This window comes from Boleophthalmus pectinirostris, unplaced genomic scaffold (genome assembly GCF_026225935.1).
Source record: "Boleophthalmus pectinirostris isolate CB_2022bp ecotype Guang Dong unplaced genomic scaffold, ASM2622593v1 HiC_scaffold_16, whole genome shotgun sequence".
Lineage (NCBI taxonomy): Eukaryota > Metazoa > Chordata > Actinopteri > Gobiiformes > Gobiidae > Boleophthalmus > Boleophthalmus pectinirostris.
In genome coordinates this window covers 23,757,177-23,783,336 of record NW_026571095.1, presented here as the reverse complement: position 1 = coordinate 23,783,336, position 26,160 = coordinate 23,757,177, and the positions used below count along the sequence as shown (strand labels likewise).

The window sequence follows — 26,160 nt, the reverse complement described above, 5'->3', positions numbered from 1 at the left end:
GCTATAACCAGACCAGTTCTCAAAAGCAGACGTGCAGGACTTTAGTTACTCAGTCCACTTTAGAAAATAGCGGCTGATGTATGTATGTAAGAGTAATGATCATGGAACGACACTGCAGATTTAGGTTTGCTTGTAAATAAATGCGAGTGAATGTTTTTCTGTCCCTTTACATATATGACATCTAAAAACTAAATTAAATGCGTTTTTAATTTCCTTTGAATCATTGCAAACACTGAATGCAATTTTGTGTACACTCCACAGGGATTAATACAGTAAGGTGGTTTAACTGGTGGAGAATTGAAACTGTATTGCTGTATTAGAAAACACATTTCCTTCTGCTATTTTTTATTATCTTATGTTAATGTTTTTTTTTAAGTAACTCTTAAACATCAAACTAATAAACTTACATTTGATCTCTTCCTTAGCCTTGCCAAAGCCCCCCACCTCCCTCACCGTCACCGAGACGACAGCCACCAGCGTCACTCTGACCTGGGACTCTGGCAACCCCGAGCCGGTGTCCTACTACATGATCCAATACAAGGCCAAATCCTCCGACAACGGTTTCCAAGAAGTGGAGGGCGTGGCCACTACCCGCTACAGCATCGGCGGTCTCAGCCCTTACTCCGAGTATGAATTCCGAGTCATGGCCGTGAACAACATTGGCCGCGGACCCCCCAGCGACCCAGTGGAGACCCGGACCGGAGAGCAGGCCCCCTCCTCGCCTCCCCTGCACGTACAAGCCCGCATGCTGAGCGCCAGTACCATGCTTGTCCAATGGGAGCCGCCCGAGGAGCCAAACGGGCAGATAAGAGGGTACAGGGTCTACTACAGCTCGGATCTAACGGCCCCTCTCAGCGCGTGGCAAAAACACAACACAGATGACAGCAGTCTCACCACCATCTCAGGTCTGATCCCTGACATCACGTACAGCCTGAGGGTCTTGGGCTTCACCTCAGTGGGAGACGGACCGCCCTCTGACATCCTGCAAGTGAAGACACAGCAGGGAGGTGAGCCCGGTCTATGTGTGGACTGCAAAAGTGTGCCTATATTTAGTTTAGACTGAAGTTTTTTAGCTTAATAATATCAAAATCCAAATTCTTTTTTTATGTAGCTCGTTTTATTAACAGTTTTCAATGTGCTGTGCATAAGCTCAAATACAAATAAAAGCGTAACCAGTAAAATCAATTATGAACTATTACAGATAATAAAAATATCTTCTTAATTACACCAGCGATCTAATAAAATGGCAATAATATGCTTTTCTGTTAGGGTTGGTCGTGAATACTTTCTTCAGTCAATTAATAGCCATCATGGATTTAGTCAATAAAAAATATGAATAATTAAGTGTTAGGCTTTTTATAAGTGAAAAGATATTGTACCATCTGAGAATCAAGGTAATTTAGAGCAAATAAATTTACAATTATGCATGTGGTTACTTTTTAATGTGATATTAATACTACTTTTTTGTGATGGTTCATGGTTATTAATGCAAAAGCAACTTGCAGTATAATCTTCTATGGAATATACGTCTGTAATATCCATAACAAATAATAAGCATATATACATTTTTACCCTAGACTAACCAAGCTTAAAATGAGTCCTATTCCTCTTGTTTTATCTTCCAGAACCCCCCATAATGCTGTTAATTCCAATGGCACTTCTGCGGTTTGTTCAACTCTCCATAACCAGTATTACAATCTCCTGCCCTGTTCCGGACACTGACCTTTTCCAAAATTATTCTCACTTTAAAATCCTTTAACTTACCCCCGGGACATCTTCAGCAAAGCCATGGAAAATTTATATTAGTTACATAACCGTCTATTGCCCCATTCAAGTTTGGGTTTAATGTTGAGATCAGATTTGCCATTAGTAAGTGCTTGAACACACATTGTAAAGATTATGGTTATTACAGCAGACAGTGTTTCGGCATTTCAGTGTAAGTTATGTGTTCTCATTGGCCTTTGTTTTGTTTTGTGTTCTAGTCCCTGCTCAGCCGTCCAGTTTTGAGGCCGAAGCGGAACAGGATGACCGCATCATGCTAACGTGGCTCTGGCCCGTACAAGACCCCATCACCAAATATGAGCTGCAGTACGGGGAGGTCGGCTCGGAAGTCTGGGTAAACATAAAACTCTACTTTAGACGATAATAATAAGGCTACTTCATAAACTTGGTGAAAAGTATTTTATCTAATGCATTATTGTGACATGTTAATGCTACTAACTTGTCAAAACACCATACTTTATACTGTAATAACGCTGTACAATATGAAGAAAATATACTTCATGAACTTGGTGAATAGTTTTTTATCTAATGCATTATTTTGACATGTTAATGCTAGTAACTTGTCAAAACACACTACTTTATACTGTCATAAAACTGCACAATATGAAGAAAATATGCTCAATAAGCACTGAATAAATAGATAGTTGATGATAATGTAATAGATTATTTTGGCACACTATAGTAGGACTAAACATCTGAACTCCCGCTGCACCACATTGCACATGGAGCTGCTAAACTGGGCGAAGAGATACAAGGCACACTGTGATTTATCCATACTTTAAACTCCGCTCCTGCAGCTAAATATTTGTAAATTGAAGCACCTCGCTGTAATCAGAGCAGTGCTGCGTGTTGTCAGCTACTACTTGAAATTGCAGGAGCCACTGAAAACAGAACAAAGAGATTCATTTCACAGGCGTTTGCACTGATATTGCCAAAAAATGACACTAGACAATAGTTTTTTCTTTTGTTTTGAAAATATTTCTGATGGATTTTAAAAATAGGATCTGATCTGAGCCGTGACAATTAATAAATACACCGGAAATCAGACTGCCTCTGCCACCCTTTTTTCTACTCAACTAGGACTTGATCATTATTGGGAGAACCAAAAAAATAACAATGTTAAAGTGTTAAGATAAATGAAAGGAATTACGACTTGGTGTCAGAGCTTGGTAATATTTTTAATTACTTTTAGCAGATTTTATTGTAATGTCTGATTTGATAACAACTGGAAGTATATGTAAAGTTTTTCAAATTATGGATTTTTCATGCATCCTGTTTGCTGATGTTGCGATCTTGCACATCTTACTCAAAATTGGGCAGCCCTAGTTTATAATTCCTGGCCTGGTTTTCTCCTCTGTGTTCATCTTGCTGTCTGTCTGTCTCTCTTTCCCTCTTTCTCTCTTCCACTCCATGGCACGCTGCTTTCAAACCCGAATAAATTTAGCTTTTTATGATGCAATTGCAGCGTTGTTACAGTAATGCAGTGAGCTCCCGGGCCAATGCCAAGACGTACAGTAGACATTTGACAGGACTGTTTTCTCTTCTTGTGCCATGGCACCTCATTAAAACCAGCCAGACCACCACTTGTAAACCCCAAAGTGTCATCTAGAAATTTTAAACTCGCAATGGAGAGTTTGCGTCATCCTAGTCAAGAACAACTTTGTGATTTTATTTCTGTGTATATGTTTTTCAGATTTTAAGTTGATTAATGTTAAAATATTTTGCTTACTTTAAAATATATCCTAATAAACAATAGTAGTTCCTTGTAGATGAATGAAGGAGTGCATTGGGTTTCTATCCCAGTGTCTGCGTAGTTTCCCCCCCCAACTACTCAAATTTTCCCTACCACTAATAATATGCGCCGAGTTTCCTTCAGATCCTTAATCAAGTGTGGAACTTTCCAGATGTTTTATTTTTAATTTACCCGCTACTTTCCTTTTAAATTTTAATTATGAAATTGTATCTTCATTATCTTTTTCTTATTGTTTTTTTTGGGGTTTTTTTTTCAGAATTGCTTAGCTGTGGGTTGAATATTGATTTGTCTGTTCACTATTTTCCTTTTTTTTTTTTTTTTTTTTTTACTGTTCAAACAAATGACGCCAAGTGGGATTAATAAAGTAGGATGAATCTGAATCAACATTTAAAGATTAAAACATGCCTGAAGAGGCTTTAGATGTCATCCATGCATGTTTGAGTAATCTAGGGATCTCTCCTGGATCTCTCTAACCCTTTTTACTGTTAGCAGTTGGATCCTCTCCAAAGCAAAGCCATGCTCCTGTACAGCAATTTCCCCTAAATATAGCAAAAGCATAATACAAAACAGTATACTACAACTTCACAAACCTGATGCGATGTGCAGTAGTTTCATTAGCGGAATGCATCAGTCACTTGTAATGTGATAGTGCTCTGAAGGGGGAGTGACTTAGCGTGGAGAACCAAAGGGGGAGGAGTGTGAGAGCATCAAAAACAAAACTGAAGCTTATGAAACGTTGTTGTTTTCGAATAAAGCATTTTCAAAACAATAAAAGATAACATGGTGATCTAAGAGAAGAGAAGTGTAATACTCCCTCTTTAAGACCCAAAGCAGCTGGGTTAACTTTCCAATACTTGCAAACCCAAAGGAGAAAAGTTTTTAGAAATTGAAATTACTAATAAGGGTGTAACGATATCCAAGTCTTACGATACGATATCGTCACGGTATGAACCTCACGGTGTGATATTTATTGCGATTACTAAGACTTAAAAGTACTTAGAATTGTTAGTCCTTCTTGCAGACTACACTGAAATGGTGCAAAGGATCATGGTCTATGTAGTTCCCTCTGTCTTTTTGCTGCACCATAACTCTTAAATTAAGCAAAGAGACTTGTAATTCGATATTTTGTGATGGTCCATGATATTATTGTGAGAACTCTGGCAATAAGATATCACGATATTTCAGTTATTGTTACATCCCTACTTACTAATATTACTTTATTTCCAGATACAGAAAGTGATCGAGCCTGCCGGTTCCCATGTGGTGGATGGACTTAAACCTGACACACTGTACCGCTTCATCCTGGCCGCGCGCTCCGAAGTCGGCCTGGGGGTCTACACGCAACCCATCGAAGCCCGCACCGCCCAGTCCAGTGAGTCCCCCTCTTATGATCTCTATAACTTTCTTCTCTCCTTTTTGTCCACTAACTAACCGGTTGATCACACCGCAACTGTCACCATCTGCAACGCGGGGCCCGGCAAATGCGAGGTCGTCCACTTTAGTTTCAAAGCTCCTTATTAGCGTGGGCCCTTTTTGAATGTCAAGTCAATATCGGCGTAGCAAAATGCTGACCAAGCAACCATGCCCACCCACCCCCCACCCATCACCAACACTAACCCCCATGTGCGCGTGTCCGGGGGCAGGTCGAGCCAAAGGTACGTTTAGTGTGTCCCTCTTCCCACATTTGTCAAGCGTGCCGTGTTATTTTGCCTTATATCATTATGTGCTTTTACAGTGCCAGCACTCAAAATGTCATTCTCTGCCAATGGACTGCTGACTTTTGCCTCTGCTGTTAAATCGTGCTCATTCAAGCTCTCCTCCAGGGGCCTGGCTAGTGTGCGGTAGATATATGGCCAGTTTTAGACTTGCCAAATAGAGAAAATATAGCTCAAAAGTAAACTGTAGTAAAGCAAAGAATGGTATATTTGTGTATTTTATTATGTATTAAAGAGGGGTATAGGTTACAGACATATACTATGGGGAGTGATGGACAGTATTAGAAAGTTTTGTCAGACATTTTGTGAAGTTTAAAACCAGACTGAGATTATTGAGGGCGCGTTCACACACACACACACACATCCATACACATACGTTTTGATGTCTTATGAAGGTATTACATTGACTTGCATTAATTTCCTGCAGCCTTATCCTCACCTTAACCATAATTACTACTTGTCTAATCTTAGTTTAGAATAAATTGAACCCATATTGAAACTTTAAACCATGTTGTGGGTCTAATTAAAGGTTTTATGTCTGATTTTTGTGATAAATATCTTTGTAGCCTATCAAAACTGGGACTAAACTGAGTACTAAACCAGGAAGGCAGGTTCCCATGAATTAAGTATACACATTGTAGTCCCGGCATTGTGATTAAAATCCTTAATTCCACGTATAAAGTAGATAAAAATTCTCCCAGGGTACCAAATTTTATGTTGTTTATTGTAAAGCAAAGACACTAGGCTGCCCTTATTATACAATGGCACATCCAAAACAATTATTAGCATTACACAACACTTGGGATCCGGGAAGTTAGCAGAGCAAATAGTAAAGTTCAAAACAACATCTTGTAACCAGCAGACACGCTCCCATTACATGCTGCATGACAAGGTTAGTGGGACTGCATCATTAGAAAAGCTTATATTTCTCTTTTTTTGAAATCTGGTCTTATTAGTAGTGACAGAATACCTGGATTTTTTTACACGTCTGTCAAGCACTGACTTATATCCCTGTCACTTTGACTGCTGCTGACTGTGGGGTTGGAATCACTCAGTAATGGGCACTTTACTCTAACATTTTACTCAGCCCCCTGGTGGTGAGCTGGCAAAGAGCAGGTGATAATCAACAATCTCCTAGCAGACAATGGCAGAGAATGGTGGTCTATTTCCCCTAATTTAAATGTGTAGTTTTTGTCGTCGTTCTTTTTTTTTTTCTGTTGTGGTTTGTTTCTTTTTGAGCAGAGCAAAAACAGCTTTTTAAATTAATAACTCCAAAAACCTTGCAGTTTCTTCATAAATATTGTTGAAATCACTAATTACTTCTGCCAACATAATAAGTTGACCTTACATTGCTGAAATGGTGGATGGATTTTTAAATTGTGTTTTAAATTTGCTTAATTAATTAACGTGAATACTACTAGTGTTGATTCATAATTGACACGACCTCTAATCTTAAATACATTGTGACTTATAGGGGCTTATATTACGCTATTTTCTGATCTGTGTTATAATGTTGTTTCCTCATCAAAACATACCTGGAGTAGTTCTTCTCTCAAACCGAAATCACTCTGTTCCACCTTGTGATGTCATGTGGTAAGTGCTCCATTGTGTTTTTAAACTCCATACATCTTCACTAGACTTACTCAGCCCTGAAATTGCTTTACTGAATTAAGGTAAAAGATCGCCATTAACTTGAAAACTACCACTACATGACATCACAATGTTGCAACAGAGCATTTTGATCTTTGGAGATGATTGCAGGATTTCTCGAATGTGAATGACACAGCGCGACTTTGGGTATGTGTGTGATGAAAAAGCAACAACACAACATGGCGTAAGGCTCACAATAAGCAATTTTTGTGTAATATAGGACCTTTAATTACTGCACATTATTGTTCAAGTTACCACATGTTCTTACAAAACCATGAATACTAAATAATATATACACAGAATAAACAACTGCTATCAAAATGACAGCTGAATAGAAAGTTCACAATGAGAAGCAGTATTGACTTCTCGCAGCGTTGCAGCCAACTTACTTTGTCAAACTTTGTGAATGTCTAGTATTGTTTTGCGGTAGTCTGATCCCAATTGAAATGCATACATCTTTGTCAGGTCCGTGAATCATTGGTGCGCTCCTCTCTGAGTCACGGCGCTCTTTTAATAGACACTTTTCTTTGGATAACCTTTAATATTTTGAACTTGGACGCGCTGTTCTGGCCCCGGTGTATTGAGTTCTTCTGTGAGCGCGCTGTTCATTGCTCTGCTTATTAAAAGAGACATTTCCCAGGCATGCCTCATAGGAACAACTTGTTTTGAATTTCTTTTTGTTTGGTTCACATTTTCGATTTTGCGAAGGCCTTTTTTTTCCTGAGTTGAATAATTTCTTGTCACGGCGCATGAACATTTTGAATGCTATTGTGTTAAATGTGTTTTAATGTGTTTTAGTTACTATTATTTACTCCTGGTGCTGAGAGTTTCTGTTTTGCTGCTGCTGCTGTTGTCTTATTCAATCTACAATCTGACCTATTCATAAGTAACATTTGTAATTTACCACAACATAAACTGCTTTTTATATTGCTAGTCCTGTCAATGACACACAAACATGAAAAATGATATGCAATATTCTAATCTGACAAATTATAATTAAAGTTACAATGTGGAACTTTGCAGGTGGAGGGTCTGCCGCGTGCTTGTCTCCATGGAGGTGGTTAGATTTGCCTAAAATGTTACACACTATGGCATATTGCAGTTCAGTTATAGGTATATCAAAAACAACCATTCTTACTGTGAGCAGGGTTGCCTCTCCATAGATCTGACCTTTAAGTCCTTTGCCTGGTTTAATGCCTTACTGTGGAACATTTCTGGCAAAGCAACGTGATGTCTATGGAGACACGTATCTGGCAGACCCTTCACCAGAAAAGTTACATACTACTAGTTACATACCTTAAGGGATTTTAAAGTATAACTGGTGTTGTTTATCTTGTACAAATAAAGTTGATGTACAACGTCCAGTGACTGATCAGTTGGCAGATTTCACAGGGACTAGTTCATGAGCCTCAGAGGGGCCATTTGAGGACAATATTGACCTTTACAAAAACAGCATGTTGTAAAATCTGGATCCATTTATTATTCTGCGCACCCTCTTGTGGTGGTTTATGACCCTATACATAAATACTGAGACAGCCACAGCACCAGCAACCTCTCAGTCTGGAGGCAGAAGGAAGCTTTTTGTATTCAGTGTGACAAACATTGTGTAATTAAATGTAAAGTGTGAAATCAATGAGGATGTATGTGTATATTAGCTTTAACAACTGCAGGGTGAGAATAATAATACATATATACTAGGAGGTACATATTGTACCTTCAGTAGCAAAGGATTGAGTTGATCTTCCTGCTATTCATGAGTTTGAGAAGGATGAAAAATAATGACCTTTGCCATAGTGATTACCAATGTAAAACAAGTTATTATACATTTTGAATGGGTAAAATCCTCACAATTTTGCATATAATAGGAAGCTGAAACCCATGAATAGACAAAACAAATGAAATGCACAAAATGTATGTACCTATATAGTGTAACCATTCCTTAGAGGTCCTATATTATGCAAAATTTACTCTTGTGAGCCTTAAGCCATGTTAGAATGTTGTTACCTCATGAAAAACTTACCCAGAGTGCTTTGTTTCATTCACACATGTTTGAGTTACCCTTTATTAGTCTATCTACGTCTCCCTGGCTCAAAATGCTCGACGCTGTGATGTCATGAAGCGGTAGTTGCCTAAATATGCAGGGTTTGTGTGTTAGACGTGTAAATGAAACAAAACACAACTCCAGGTATGTTTTTTCATGAGGAACCATAACAGATCAGAGGGCAAGTAGGGATAGTAGATATGGGACAGTGAAATAGATCATATATAAAGTATTTAGTTTGATTCAGTTCAACTTCACACTGTACAAAAAGCTTCACAGTTGTGTTTTTATCATTTTGCTTGAGTGTTTGTTGATTTTTTTGTTTGCTTGATCGTGCCCCTTGGTGGTGTCCTCCCTCCCTCCCCTACAGCCCCCTCCGCCCCCCCTCAGAACGTGCACCTGCTCAGCCTCAGCTCCACCAGTCTCAAGGTGAGTTGGGTGGCCCCTCCCGCCGCCAGTCGCCACGGCGCCATCGTGCGCTACACCGTGAGCTACCAGGCCCTGTCCGGAGAAGACACGGAGAGACATGATGTGCCCGGGATCGGGGCGGATGCCAGTAGCTACGTGCTGGAGGGCCTGGAGAAGTGGACTGAGTATCAGGTGTGGGTGAGGGCGCACACTGATGTAGGCCCGGGCCCCGAGAGCGCCCCCGTCAGGATGAAAACCAAAGAGGATGGTAGGTCGACTGTGGAGAACGCCACGCTGCAGACTCCACTCTCTAACGGGGCATAAGGCTGTGTCTTCCTACTATATTCTCCTCTGTATTAACCAAAGTATAATGCTGTTGCTTCTTAGTTTGCACAATTGAAGTGAAAGATGTAAAATTAACAGTATTCAAATGTTCACTTAATCTCAATTGTTAACTTTATATAATTACTTTTTTAGATTTTAGGGTGCGCTCTAGGGTTGTCAAAAAACATAGGAATGGTCTTGATCTGTATCAGGACAAGTATAAGAGCACATAGACTAGTGTACTGCATATGCCCATGGACCACTATGGAACCTACCTGGGCAGCAATTATACTCACATAAAACCACATGGTAATTTAGAAACAAAATGTAGAATATCACAATCTGTTGTCTAAAAGTTTTGAGACATTGTGGTATCAGAATCAGTATTTTGTATCAAGTCTATTCCTTAGTACTGAAATAGAGACAACACTTGTGCGCATCAAAATTGTGACTACACTGTAAACTCGAATAATTAAGCAGTAATTAAAAAAAACTGAGGTAAATGGTTGCCCAATTTTTTTTTTTTTTTTTTAAGTTTATAGTGTTATTGTTTTTAATGAATGTAAATTAAAAATATGAGTAAGTATCACACAAAATCTTTAATTACATTCTAAAGATTTTAGACACTTGGGATCACAAAAAAAGTTAAGCAGCCATTTACCTATTTTTAATTTACTTATTTTACAAAAAAATAATAATAATATAATAAATATATATATATATATATATATATATATATATATATATATATATATATATACACAAATTAAATAACTAAATAAAAAACTATTAATGTTCTAACAAATATGCAATTACTACACTTAATAAAAAGTGAAAAAACATATTCAGTTTCAATGTTTTTATTCACTGCTAATAGAATACAAATTCAGAAATAGATTTAGTCAGTTTCAATTTCACTGGATCGAATAAATTGCAAAAGGGCACAAACACTTATCCCCCACATTTTCAAACAGGTTAAACATTTTTTCTAACACTGAAGAGTTAAATAAAGATGACATGTGTAATAACAGCATTAAATTTAAACTGGCAAATAATTTTTTAAGTCTGCAGTCTGGGGGGAAGCTTTCAGAAGTACTTTCTGCACAAACATAAAAGTATGGTTTGGATGTTTAGGATAGTTAAGATGTAATACATACTGTGAGTCCAAACATTACCAGAAATGCTTCTGGGAAGTTTCCTAATGTGATGACCTCTTGTCCCTCTCAATAAGATGGAGACTTTGTTTCCATATTTGATTAGACAGTTTTCTGCTCCACAAACTCTGGACAGAAGAGCCACAGGTGCACTGGATAGAACAGGCTCTGCCGTGTACTCCTGTAATAAACACACACCAATATCAATGAAAAGCCATAGTGATATGTATTTTACTCTGCCGGGCCAGAATAAACATGGTTCTATAAGCACAAAATGAAAGATGAACACAAACACACCAGGGAATTACTTAATAAGGCATCATCCAAGTTTAAAAACACCACTAGTAGCTACTTGGTGTGATTATCATGTTGGCACTTACATGCATGGAATTCAAATTCTTGGATTATGCTGGAAGAGCGTGAAACAAAGTTGTGCGTCATGTGTGAGCATTGGGCATCATGTTGCATCTGGGTAAAAAAGAAAGAGAGCAAAGAGGGAGTTAAAGACAATGGGAAAAAAAACAAGTTTAATTTTTTATTTAGAGTTAAAGACAATGGTAAAAAAAAAAAAAAAAGTTAAACTTTTAATTTGAGCTTATTTTCATTAAAACAACTTTACACATTAAATCCATTTCTGATTAACTGATAATCAGCAAATCTCTGTTGTAAACGGTGTGTTTTTTTACCATATTATCAATGTCTGAGGCCTGTAAAAAGACCAGAAGTCTGTCCCAATTTGTCCCATGTTTGGTCTTTACTCTTAAGGCTCCGTGAAGACATCACAGAGGTAAAACAAATACTATTGCTGTCATTAATCATGTTTTAACCATTTTAGAGCCTCCCCAATCTGTCTTTAAGCTGCTTTGGACGTTAGGGCCTGGCTCCACTGCACGTGTCAGTGTTTACGTAGGATGTATGCGCGTGGCACTGACTCTGTGTTTCTCAAAGGGAAGCTGATCAGATTTAACTGGGCGTGTTTCACCACTTCTGTCAGGTCTACATTGAAAATATCTGACTTATATGTATTATATGAGTCGCCCTACACGACCATAAAAACTGCAACTTTTGGAGACGTAATTTTAGAATGCATTAAAAGTGAATGAGGACGGCTCCACTGCATGCACTAGGTGCTCGTATGTACACGTAGATTTCAGAAAATAGGATCCATCCTATGTTTTTATGCTCTGTGTGAGCGTAGGTGCATATCCCTATCAAAATATACAGAGAGCATGCATCTATTATTGTATTTGTGTATTTACCATCAGCACAACATGCTCCTGGGGCAGTTATGTATCGTTTGAAAGAGCAAAGTTTTAGAAAGACTGTTAATTAGTGCTTTGAAATTTACTTTTGAAATCCTCACATTTGCTGTGGTCAGCCTGTACATACAGAAAATACAAGCCTGTTCAGCTGGTTAGTTTCACTGTAGACCTGATACAAGTGGGTAAATGCGCCCAGTCAAGTTTGATCAGCTTTCCCATTGAGAAACATAGAGCCAGTGCAACGTGTATACATCCTGCTGGAGCTGCTGGTATGGCCGCCTTTGTGGCCGACACCTGCACTGGAAACAGGGCACATTGCCACAGGAAGTGGTCACAGGACGTGGACGTTTCAAAATAAATTAAATAAGTGTAAAGTGAAGTTTAAACTACATTTTGGGTGTTTTAGAGTTATACGCACAAGTCTGAAAATACCGATTGTATGCCCTGTTTTCTGTTTATGTTCTAAACTGCATTTTTTCTTTTTTCTCTTTATTAACCCAAGCAACTTGATGTACTGCCTTTAATGCACATGCATAAAAAAAGGACAATACAAAATACAAAATGGCATTTTGATCAAGAGAAATGTTGAATTTGAGTGTCCAAATCATGTGAAACGGCTTCATCGTTGATCATTGTTTCCTACTAAAAGATTAAATATTTTAATTAACTGTTAATTAATATTAGGTTATGTACAAAAAAATGTATATTTAATTAAAACATTTAGGTTAAAGCAATTAAAATATTTAATTGAATGTGTCAAAATTCAGATAATTAAAAATTCTAATTAAGTGCGGCATTTAACTTTTTTTTTTATTATTTGATTTAATTATTAATTTGAGCATTCGGGTTTACAGTGTAAACACAGAGCTACACCAGTACTATTAAGACTGGAACAAGACAAAACCAGTTCTACATCAGGACCAAACAAGGGTAAATGTGAACTTACCCTTATTTCCAAAATCCATGTAATGTCGGTCCATTCATTGCTAACTCTTTGAAAGTACTGCATACAACTGTATTTGTTGTTTTCGGACAGTTCTACACCCTGCCTGGAAGTTTTACATCTTTGTCTTCAGTTGAGGAAACTGCAGCAAAGTATTTATCTTGTCCCCTCTCATTTCATGCTCCGTTGAATCTGTGCTGTTTGTCAATTATTCTTAATGAGGAGATGGTGTAAGCAGAAGTCACCTCCTCACCTCTTTCCTCTGCAGCTTGTTCTGAGCAGCGCTGACATTTCACTTCTGTGGCAGGTTAAGGCTTCTAATGCTCCATTTCTGCCACAGAGCTGCTAAAATGACTCCTTTCCTGTGTCCTGTAGGGCTGAAGTGATTTCAGAAAATGTATCTAATTACAGTTTTCTGACAAGCGTTGCAATTGTGAATAGATTCGCAATGTATGTTTTAGGCTGAATTCTGTTTGGAGTGCATATTTTAAATAGGCCAAGGATCATTAACATTTGAGTAGACTGAAATGTGAACTGCAAATCGAAGCATCCCATGTATTTCTGATCAGGTCTGTACAGGGATAAAAGGTTGCAAAAAAGAAACAAGCAGTTTCCTTCTTATTTGCGTTTATCTTTTCCCTTTTAACCCCCAAAAATAGTCAAATTTCTTCCTCCAAAGTCTGGACTCAAACCACATTTAGACTTAGACAAACTTTCTTGACCCACAAGGGAAATTATTTGGACACAGTAGCTCAAACTTCACGGTATTTTATAATAACTGACAGGAGATTGGCTGTAGACCCTTTGCATATCGATGACAATTCCATATGACTGTTTCTCCATCTTGATTAAAGTTCTATTATTGGGGTAGCTCTAGGTTCATTACATAATAAGCGTTGACTTGCTGTTTGCACAAGATTTTGTTTTCCTAATTGTGACCATTTAAACTAAATGATAAAAATCTGCAGCCTACAATCCTGTTTCCTCCTCTTTCCTCCCTTCTCCTCTCCTCCCTCACTCGTTTCTCATTTTGTTTGCTGCTTGATACAGAGCGTCTCCTCCTATGAGAGAGCCTTCTATAATTAATGTGTTTGAAGTTGCTGCAACACGGCTAATTTCATAGCAGAATTAAGGGCATTACAGAAACTGCTAGACCTCATGCTGCCACTCCAGGGGTGTTTCGGGGACACAGTAGTCAAGTCTGGGGAAGAGATTTTGACTTGATGCCAGCTCAAATACCACTTCCTTAACCAGTGCAGAGTCTGTAAAATAACTCTCCACTCATTATTTTTAGTTTGGACTTTTTGGCTGCACTTCATAAAACCCGGTAAAGCGAGCGAAAATCCAACCTCAGCATATTTCTAATTCTGCTCTCTCCTCTGTCCGTGTCTGTCTATCCATCTCCTATTCCCTTGTTTTTTTTTTCCTTTTCTTTCTGGCCACAGTGCCTGGAGCGCCCCCTAGGAAGCTGGAAGTTGAAGCTCTGAACTCCACTGCCATCCGTGTGACCTGGAAGCCACCCCTCCAGCAGAAGCAGCACGGGCAGATCCGGGGTTACCAAGTCATCTTCTCCCGCCTGGAGAATGGAGAACCGCGAGGACAGCCTAACATCATGGACGTAGCTTTGCCAGAGGCTCAGGTACTGCTCACATTGTCTCTCTCCGTCTCTCTACCTCTGTCACTGTCCATAGCAATCTTCTGCTCATTTCCCATCATTATTATTCTCTCTCTCTCACAAACTCTTTTTTCATTCCCTTTCTCATTCTCTCACTCTTTCTCTCTCTCTCTGTTTGTCTCTCTCCTTCTCTTTCTCTGTCCCTTTCTCTCTCTCTCCTGTTCTGTCACTGTCTATACCTGTCTTCTGTTCATTTCCCATTATTTTCATTCTCCATTGCTCCCCTGCTACCTTCTATTCTTCACACTCCATCTCCCACAATCCTCTGACACATGTGGAACCAGCCCCCTGCCCTCCCCTTCTTTCTTACATGTGACATTTGACTCTAAATTGCCGGTGCCCCACTCCCTCCGCTTCGGATTAGCCATCCTAACAAGATACATTCTAATTCCGCCGTAATGGCTGTTAAATATTTGATACGTGCTACATCAGGACCGGGCTTAGTGGAATCAATGCACCTCTCTGTCTTTTAAGCAGCCGCACATATGCACTGCCTTGTTGCCATGTTTATAAATGAGACTTATTTCACTGACATCGCCCTTGACGCGTTAATACAGCCGGCTGCAAAACGCCCACAGCTCCGCAACACATCGAGATGGATGAAAGATTGTAATCCTTAAGAGGGATTCAAAAATTCATGAATATCTTAAAACCAAAAAGCCCACTATCACTTTTTGACTGTCTCTGGGACCAGCTTAAGAGGCTGTAGAGATAGTTTGCCTTGAGTAACACTTGCGCGAACACGCTTTGACTCACCCCCTTGATGGCCTCCAACAAAAACACTGAATTTAAACAAGTAAGCGCTCCCTGGCCGCAGGTCCACTCAGATCTGAACAGCCTCGCATGTGTGGCTCTGATAAACGGTTAGCCGCAGTGTTTAGGCAAAGCAGCAGGTTGCTGGTTCAGTTCCCAGGCAGAGGGATGCCCTTGAGTGCAGCTATTAACCCTCATTTGCTTTGGCAAACATCCCGCTGTCTTAAGTCTTATCTGTACAGAGGAGCAGCGCTGTTCAGTCACCTTGAAATCACATGTCAGAAGCGTTGGGTCCCTGGATACAGAGCGTGAGCTGGTGCCACTTGGGTAAAAGGGCACTTGGTGATAAACGCTGGTGAATAATTCTGATGGGCTTGTGAGAACGCAGAGAGCACTGTGCCACAGGGACCTAGTATCAGTCTCAAGCATAAAATTAGCATTCTGTTTGTTTAAAGTCCACTGGCTCTGATACACTAATATGAGAGGCTCTTATCACCTGGCTCTCGTCTGGCAAACAGCTCTTCACATCCTGAGTCCAGCTCGGAGCTTTTGTTTTGCACCACTCATTTTGGCAGCTTTCTGTGGTCCAGTGCTAGTTATCCTCACCCTCAATAGTGTGGCTGACAGTTGGGACAGGGCCGTTTGGTGCTAAAAAGAAAAAGATGGTGAAAAAAGCGGCTGGAGGTGACTGGACACAAGTGTTTTCTCACTTGGACGTGTTGAATGTGACAGCGTTTGGGTTATGAAAAAGTGAACTGAACATGACCCGGCCTGTTGTGCACACAATACCCGGTGCCATGTCTCATTTGAGCCGAGCAACACAATAAACACAAAGGCACGCTGCAGTTTTGGCTCTCGCGACGCAGCTCAAGTTCCTCTCTGCTGTCCAGGATGCCTCTCCCCTGGCACCAGACTCCACTTCTGCTTTAAGACACTTTTCATTTCTCATGGCCTTTAGTTGCACTTACGTAGGATCAGCAAAAGTAGCAGTAGCTGTTTTTGTAGTATTAGCTATATTATTTTTCATAGTGACAGAAAGATTGCTCTACGGTAGGAGGTGGTAGTATTCGTTGCTGAGAAAGTAGATGTTACTGTTGCCTGGGAAATGATTGTAGACAAAAATACAGCTCCTTAGTATTAATAGGTCAAAGTATTATTGGGCTGTATTGACATTTACACATTAAAATTGAAACTAAACTAGGACTAAACCCGGAATTAAACACGAACTAGACGACAGCTTACCAGGACTAGAACAGGATCAACCCAAGCATTAACATAAACTTAGTTGATCTAGTAACAGTTGCAGTGATAATAGTACCACACAGAAGCGGGCGTAGTTGGTTAAATATTTACCTGATACATGTTATTTCAGAACAAAAGTCCTGTTAATGAACCAGTACTGTACACAGGCTTGCGTGCGGGCTGGTTACCCTTGATTGAGTCATCTCTGTCAGATTGTTTTGTATAAGACTCAAACCTGCATAGACCTGCTCAGGCGTCATTAAAAAGACCACACAGCCAGACTAACGCTGCTCTGTCCGGGCTATCCCAACTGCTTCACCCCTGCCCCGCCCCTTCTCACACTTCTCTTCATTCACCTAATCCAAACAACAAGTGGAAAAACACTCAGATAACGTGAGCTAGCACGCTTACATCGGCCATGTTGGGGCGTTCCAGTTGGCTGCAGAAAAGGTCGTGACTCATCGCAGACACATGCAAATCTTTTACCTGTAATGGACTAGTAATGAATACATGAAATGACAAAGGAGCTCCACAGTGTAATTTTCCTGACAATTTCCTTAATGTGTTGTGAAATCTGAACCTTATAACCTTTTCACCTTCATGAACAACGACGAAGAAGTACGTAAACAGATGGGGTTGGCTTACTGGAAATTTGTTTTGAACTTACTAGTGGAGTTTATCCTTTCTCAAAAATGGTACTTCCTCTGTGATTGAAGGAAAAGAACTAAAGTAAAAGCAAAACGTAGATTTGGCATAAAAATAGTCCTAAATATAAGTAGATATGGCTACAACCAATCCAAATGTTATCATAAGTTTTTATGGATAACATTTGGATTGGTTGCAGCCATATTTAGTTAATAGTCAAATTTAACAGAGTATTTTCATTTTATCTTCAGCCTACTCCAAAAATATCAATTAGAACTAGTGTTGTTTTAAAACCATATATTTGTGATCCAATCTGATATGATACTTGACCTTAGTGTAGCGTACTTCTAAAAATAACCTGCAATAGGCGAAATCTGCGAAGTAGCCAGCTTTATTTTTTACAATTATTATCTGTTTAAATGATAGTTACAGCCCTTTTTGCATCCTTCTGAAAACTTATTGCTGCTGTCGTCCTTATGTTATTTTCCTCCTTCTTTATGTAATGAACCGAAGATTAATTTATTCCGTAATGGTGCCCTAAAGCCACGTAACTTCTACCTTCCTTCAGCATGTCCAGAAGTTCAACTTTTTGTGCGATGGTTAGCATCTTCCTCTGCCTTTTGGGTGCGACCTCAGGAGCCTTTGTCGGTGCAGAACGTTTCGTCATTGTGGGTTTTGTTAGGGACAAAACTTGCAAATATACAGCACTTCAGAATCACACTGCTAGAGATCAAACATTTATATATATTTGGCAAGCTGAATGCATTTTGTACTGTACAGAGACATGCAGGAGACTGATTGACAATGGTCTACAGTTCTTTAGCCAATTAGGACGCAGGGAGAGGAACACAATGTGCATTCATACATTGTAAAAAAAATAATCCAAAATTGCACTTAAAAAAATTGTGAAACAGCAAGGCCATGAAAGGTGAACCACATTATAGTGAGGGACGACTGTACTCGCCGAGACAGATACCAGTACAATTCCACATAGTATGAAAAAGCAGACTAATTTTAATCAATTTTGTAACTGCACAATAACTCACATACTAAAAGCCTATTTCTAATGAAAGTCTACAAAAATGTGATTTTGAGGACTAAAGTATTAATCAAATGTTTAATGGTCTTCATGATGAGATGTGCTGATTTAAGCACTTTTACTTTTCTACTCAATCACTTTGTACCACAGAGCGTGCTTTTTTATACTAGCATCGGTATCGGAACAACCTTAATTAGAAGTCAAAATGTAAGAAAATTTTTTTTTTTTAAAAATGATTATAATTGTATTTTTGGTTGCACTTTATAATGCATACATCTTAATTAGCATTAAAAAAAAGACTTATTACTAAATCTGAATCATTCAAAACAAACTATTTGCTCTTCTTCATGCTTGATTATGGTGCAACTCTTCTTAAATACTCACTTCTCCCCAATAGACTCCACACCTTCCTCTTAATCCGAATTCCTGGCCTAACCTTGAGTCACCTCCAGCAGACAGATGGCTGTTTGGATTTGATCAGACCAAGAGCTATCACCTCTCTCCAGGCTTTTAGCTTTTGTGTCTTTTTGTTTTGTTTCTCGATAGATGGGCTGCTACTGCTGGGTTAGCTGTTACGTTGAGAGCGGAGTGAGGAGTGAGTTACTGCTAGCGTGGGCCAGCTAAGCGCCTCTCCTCTTCTGAAGCCCATTCCCACACAGCGCCCTCATTTCCCTGCTAAATTTAAATCCAGAGGCCATGCTAACAATGTGATCATATCAGGCCTTAACTGAAGCTTTTTTTTATTTTATTTTTTACCGGTAAAGTAGCCTGAACCTGAGTGGGCAAGTCAATATGATAAACCATGCACGTTGCCTTTCAAGTTTGGAATCGATACTTAAGTTTGTGCTTAACTGTTGTTAACCAAAGCAATGACTAAAAGTTATATAGCCTCCCCTAAAAGAATCTATTTTTATTTAGATATATACAAAACTCTATAATTACAGGTTTGCAGAAATATAAAAATATCGATATGTTGTATCATTTAATGTGATGATACAGCATCAATATTGTGGGCTGCTGTATTGATATATTGCCAAGAGTATTTTTTGATAGATTTTACTCAATTATTACCGTTTTGTTGCTTGTTTAGTGGAAGGAAACTTGTTTTTGCAACACATCTGACATTTTCACTATTTTGATTATTAAAATGTGCGTGTTTCATATTAATTCTGCACAAGAAGTGGTTTAACAAAGACTTTTAGTATCACAGCCATTATTTAGCCATAATTTATATGGAACCGTATCGAATTGATTTGAAATATATCGTACTGGATCGAAAGTGCACTGTATCGTGGCCAGTGTATCAAAGTATGTATCATATCGGCAACTTCTTAATGATACCCAGCCCTAATGATAATTTATTATTAAAACGGACTTTCATTATTGTCAGTAATGTTCAAAATAACAAGATGACACAGCCGCAATAGCAATTATAGCTCATTTATCTTGGAAAAGTGACTACATTGGCTGTATTAATTCAGATTATCTTTTGTACAGCCCAAAATTACAGCAAAAAGTTGTCTAAACTAAGGCAAACCTGAAGTGTACATAATAAGACGACTCAACATTTAGATGCAACATTTAGGGCAAGTATTACAGTATTTTCTGATCTATGGTGTAATGTAATTCCTAGAGTTGTGTTCTGTTTCATTCACACATGTTTAACACACTAATGCTGAATGTTTAGTCTGAGTTCTTCTCTCAAATGGAAAACACTCATTCACATTAACGTTGGCATTCAGCAGCCCATTTGCCACAACATTTTCCCCCCAAACTACCAAATTACCCCTTGAAACCACTAACGCTATAACACCAGTTGTTCCTGCCTTTGCTTCTATATATTTTCCACCAAAGTTTCCCCCGAGACAAGTTGTTACAGGACTTTTCCGGGTCCATCTTGTTTGACCACTCATGCGTTGGACTGTGCCTACGTGTGTGTATGTAAGCGAGGGCTAGCCAGCAGCGCTCCGCTCCACTGCCCCCACGGCCTTCAGATTGAACCGGAATGAAGCGAGGTAAAAAACAGTCAAGCAAGCGCGTTTTCCTCAATCAATCCCCCCTTTCTCTCCCCCGTAAGTCCCGCCCCCTTTTTACCCGTTTTTACAGCCACTTCTCCACTCCTGTCATCTTATTTGCATCCTCCCGTCTGCAAATTACACCGCTGCATTCTCACAAACCACCCCTTATCGGCAATGATGTGTTTTCAGCTTGCGTTGGCATTGGAAATATAAATGGGATAATTTATAATTCTCCCGTGGATTTAAACAGAGCGCAAAAGCAGCCGTGATAGAGGCGGATTAAGCTCGAGATGCAACTCTGGCAACCTTAATGTGTTTGTTGACATACTGAAGATGGCAGAAAACAAATTGAGCAATATGCAGCATCTCAGGCGGTTATTCATAGGGTTAAATAGCAGATGTTTTTAAATGCCTCTTTAGTGCCTCGCTAACTCGAAACGCCATATGTTTTCCAACGCAATGTGCCTTAACCACTCACAGCGAGAATCAATGGGACCACTGCTCACTTCAGTCACTGATCAATACGGATCTATCCAAGGTTAGGGCTAAGGAGAGGGGGACACTTATGCTCTATCAAAGTTATTCTTAAAGGTAAAAAAAAAAGAAAAGTGTAAGTTTTCTAGTGGTTTAACTAAGAAATGGATTTTTTGCACCCTTCTTTAATTTTATATTCACGTGACAGTCATGATGATTACTGAGCTAGATTTGACTGAAAGCTTAAACTGTAGAATAAAAAGGCATGACTTGCTTTCATTATCCTTGCAAGATAAGTGGTATAGTATTATGCAAGAGTAACTTTCTACTGTTTTTTCCCTCCAAAAGTTAAAGGTGCACAGTAGGGCTGGGTATCACTAAGAAGTTACAATACGATACACGATACATAACTCGATAGATAGGCCACGATACGATATGCTTTTCGATACAGTGCACTTTTGATTGCACAATATGATTCGATAAGATATATTTCAAATCGATTTGATACAGTTTAGTGAAAAACAAAGGCAAAATCAAGGCTGATACTTGGTCCACTAAGTCTGTTCAAAGTTAAGATTGAAAACACCCATTTTATTCTAAACTGTGAAAATGTCAACACAATTGTAGCTCTTACACAAAATAACTTGGTAAAATATACCAAGAAATACTGATATCGATACTGTATCATCAAATTAAATTATAGAGTATAACGATATTTCAGTATTTTGGCACATTGTAACCTTTCCAGTGCAGAGTCCGCCATCTGCTCATCTAATCATCATTTCATTTCTAAATGGCATAACTAAAATCTGATTAAAATGTATTTTTTCATCTGCAAACCTGTTGGAGAGTAAGAAATGTATAAAATATTGAGTAGGTGCACTATGTAACTTTTCTGATGGAGGGTCCACAGCCTGCTCATCTCTATGGAGATGTTCTTGCCTTGCTTTGAATGTTCAACAGTATGAGATTAGACTTACTATATGTATCTTTCCTTTATGGAATTGGAGGTGTGTTCACATGCTCAAAAATACATTGGAAAAAACACAAACATGCATTCTGGACTGTGAGCGGAGTTGCCTTTCTGCAGATCTAACCTTTAATTTTGCCTGCTAATGTAAGTGTAAGTTTAATGCCATACTGTATAACTTTCAAGGCAAAGGAAGAACATCTCCATGGACTTTCCATCAGAAAACTTACACAGTACCCCTGTAACTGTAAATACTCAATATTTTATACATTTTTTATTCACCAACAGGTTTGCAGATGAAAACACACATTCCCAATCAGATTTTAGTTATTTATTTAGATGTATTTGATTTATTTGATTTAATGAGACAGGGACAGTGCACAATTTTTTACATTACCCTTTTCTATGCCATTTAGAAATTAGACAATCCCATTAAACAGTAAATTGTTATTGGTTTCCCTGTTAGAAATTGAAGATATAGTTAACACAGTCATTTTTTGTGTTCATTTGCTTATTAAAAATGCATTTAGCCTTTAACTAAAAAAAGCATGTAACCTTTACATATTTGACAAGCGTGGCGAGTCTCCAATCGTCGAGACAGATTTTGAAGTTGGTTATGCAATGTTTTCCCACAACATTTAAAATTCAAAAAACCCTGTTACATCAGCATTTTTACACATCCACGACCTCCTTTTCTCATCTCCCTCCCTCCTTGTCATACCCCATAACCGCTGTCACCCAGGCCACCCATGGGTGAACTCCTCCACGGCACCCGAGTGTGAAGGCAGTTGCCGGTTGAATTTCTGAGGTTGCGTAGTGCATTGATGGGGCACAGTGTCACCGGGCTAGCATTGGCGTGCTAGCATCACCGCACTGGTAATGGGATTTTACGCTCAGCACCGATGAAGCCCCGCGGCACGAAATAGGCTTTCACTTCCCCCGGGAATCACTGGGCCAAGCGCAGCCAGCACTGAGAACATTTTCAAAACGTATTGAAATATGATGAATAAAATTTTCCCTCCCCCTTTCTCTTCATTTCTGTGAGGAATGGGGTGCACGGTTCACAGGGTTTTGTTTAGTGAGTCTCAACAGGTGGGTTGGACCACAAATCTGTCACATAGGAATTCTAATATTTCAGTCTAGGTTTGATAAAGAAGAGTAATATTTGATCCAGCAATTGCATATCAGTTTAAACCAACATTTTGCTTTCATAATTGGTGGACTTCAGAAACATATTTTTCTTTAAAGAGGGGGGTATTATGCAAAATTGTTCCCTCATCCAAAACATGCCTGAAGGTTTAAGATGTCATTCATGCATTTTTCAGTAATCTAGCGATCTCTCCTGGGCCCTATTAACCGTTAGCTGTAAGATTCAGTCCAATGCTCAGCCCACAAGCCTACGTCTCTCATGCTCTCACAGTTCTCCATAAATATACAAAAGCAAGATATAAAACTGTACACAACAACTTGACAAACCTGATGTGATGTGCAAACCGGATTGTGTAGTGATAGTGCTCTAGAGGGGGAGTGACATAGCATGGAGAGCAAAGAGAGGGAGACACATCAAAAAGTGGAAATTAGAAAACATGTTAATACATTGTTTTCAGCAAATATACCCTTTTCAAAACCATAAAAGCTAACATGATCTAAATCTGTTATGTGTTAGCAGTTAATACTAGCCTTGATTCATCAGACGGTTTCACTTTGCAGCATTAGGATTTGTTCACTTGATATTAGGAGGGTACTTTTTTAAATTTAACCAATCGCTGCTGTTAGGTCGTGACGCCAAACTCCCGTAGGAAGGGCAATAACCTCTTTCCCCTTGATAAAATTCACCTAACATTCTCTTTGTTCCATCTTTAAATCCTCAATTTCGGGAATCTTTGCCAACACAGAATGTTTGGCTTCATCTACATCCATCTCGACTGCTTTGTTTGCTGTTGTACTGTACCACAAAAGGGACCCAGACAGAAGCTTGAGTTTGACATCATGGCTTCACAGCTCTTCGCTGATTGGCCAGTGCACGGTCTACAACTTCCGGCAACTTCTTGTAAACCGTCTAGTGTATTCCAATTCCTGACCTAGTTGCTGTAGAAAAATGAAATTAAGTGGATTCACTAGGTGTTAATACCCCATAGAAGTAAAATACCACCTCTTCCAAATGTTATACTTGAAATTGTTTACCGCAATGCTTTATACTTCTTATTTTACTGGTGCTACTATCTGCATTTGATACTTGCAATGTAAATATGCTTGCATAAATTGACTGATGACTTTCAATAGAATCGTTTTACTTTTGACAAGGACCATAAATAATTTTATCTTAAAATAATGTTGAATAATTTCCCATTCTTCCTTGTTTATCAGAATACAAACACCACCGGATCTCAGCGTTTCGTGTGAGGCGTCCCAAACACATTCAAAACAAGGCAGTGCATTTGCAACAATCCACCATTTCGGCTCCATTGTTCCACATCCTTTCTAAATGCCACTCAAACTGTCCCTCTCCTCCTCCTCTTCCTCCACCTCCTCTTCTATCTTCCTCTCCCTGAATTGCATTGCATGTCCACACCTACATTCATCTGTCTTAGTCTGAAAAAAAGACCAGCCATGATCTTTTTTTCTAGTTTAGTGTTGTCTGTGACTCACCTCTCCTCCCCATTCTTGCCCTGTGTCTCCTCTCTCTCTCCATCAGTGGAATATTGACGAGTCCACCGAGCATGTGAGTAACTGCCTGTGTGTGCTGCTGTGGTTGGGTTGTCTTAGCAGGGCCCTTTTACCCTTTGCAATTTTGTATGTTCTTAATTTTATTTTAATTTTGGGTGCAATTTACGTGTGTCTTCTCAACAGGTTTTTGTGTGCGGGTGTGCTTGTGTGTGGGTTTGGAGTTTGAAAATATGCTCACTGGCCATATTATTAGGTACAACTAACAAACTGTAATGAATGCAGGTGACATGGCAGCATTTCAGTACAGAGTTGGTTAAAGGGCCCATATTACGCTATTTTAGTTGTTATAGTATTGTTTCCTCATCGAAAACATACCTGCAAGTGCATTTTGAATTATTCATACATGTTTAACACACAAACCCTGGAGATTTAGTTCTTCTCTCTAAAACTACCACTATATGACATCATAAGGTGGAACAGAGTGTTTTGAGCTTAGGAGATGTAGACAGACTGATAATGCAATTACTTGAACATGTGTCAATGAAACAAAACACTACTCTTGGTATGTTTTGGATGAGGTAGCAACATTATAACTTAGCTTAAAGTTCACAGGAGTCAATTTTGCGTAATATGTGACCTTTACGTTTTGGTTTAGACATGAAAAAGATTAGGGCAGACATGTCAAACTCAGGCCTGGGGTCTAAACTTGGCCCGTTATATAATTATATTTGGCCTGTGAGATTGTATCAAATGTGTTATAGATGGCTACAGATAGGCTATAGAGATATTATTTATTTAAAATTTTGTTATTATTTTATATTTTGCTTCTTCTAGATTCAATGTTTAAGCAAAACTGTGATTAAACATTTATTTTAATAAGAAAAGTTTAACATTACATATCCCAAAAGAAGAGAAAACATGCAGATGTTGGAATTGTTAAATATTTAGTTTGGCCCACGACTTAGTCCCAGTTTTCAATTTTTGCCCTCTGTGAATTTGAGTTTGACACCCCTGGATTGGGGTCTTTTATAAAGATGCACTATGTATCTTTTCTGGTGGGGGCTCCTTTCCTTCCTCGAAATCTTTGTTAGTCGGGTGTTAAACTTATCTATTTCATAACAGGTGCTTTTATTGTTCAAAAAATGTCTTGATAAGCATGCTTTCTTACTGTGAGCTGGGTCTAAATCTAACCTGTAACTTGTCCTATTGGCACTACTTTCTTGTCTCCATGGAGATAGTTAAATTTAATGCCAGACTGATTTTATTTTATTTTTTTATGTTAAACAAATCAGGTATAGTCAGTTCTGAAGTAGCTCTGTATTAGCCATGGATTAATCCTGGCTTCGTCATAGTTTCATTCTTATGGTTGGTATTAGTATCAGAATAGACAGTATTAACTTTTACTGTTGACCAAATGTGCTGAGTTGCTGCCATGTTTTTTAATACAATAGCCGTGCCTAATAAAGTGGCCGGGGAGGTTTTGTAATTCTCATAATCTGTGCTTTGAGAAGAAATCATAACAGCTCTGACAGTGAGTGCTCTTTTAGTTGTGTGCAGTACTTTCCAGGAACACTAACCACAGAGGTTGAGAATGATATCCTGTAATGGTGTAAGTCAAGCAGCAATTCACTTTGTAATCAAATCT

General features: G+C 38.9%; 1 protein-coding gene across 2 annotated transcripts in view; it reads left to right on the top strand.

Annotated features, from left to right (window-relative positions):
- LOC110164091 (protein tyrosine phosphatase receptor type F) overlaps positions 1–26,160 on the top strand; it is a 288,692-nt gene that overhangs the window by 162,855 nt on the left and 99,677 nt on the right. Inside the window, exons 8-13 of one of the 2 annotated variants that reach the window (XM_020929118.2) lie at positions 426–1,007; positions 1,983–2,116; positions 4,763–4,907; positions 9,312–9,617; positions 14,478–14,671; positions 24,544–24,570. In XM_020929118.2, coding sequence (XP_020784777.1) covers positions 426–1,007; positions 1,983–2,116; positions 4,763–4,907; positions 9,312–9,617; positions 14,478–14,671; positions 24,544–24,570 — 1,388 coding nt within the window. The remainder of the gene's footprint in view (positions 1–425; positions 1,008–1,982; positions 2,117–4,762; positions 4,908–9,311; positions 9,618–14,477; positions 14,672–24,543; positions 24,571–26,160) is intronic. The other variant, XM_020929120.2, reaches the window with a different exon arrangement.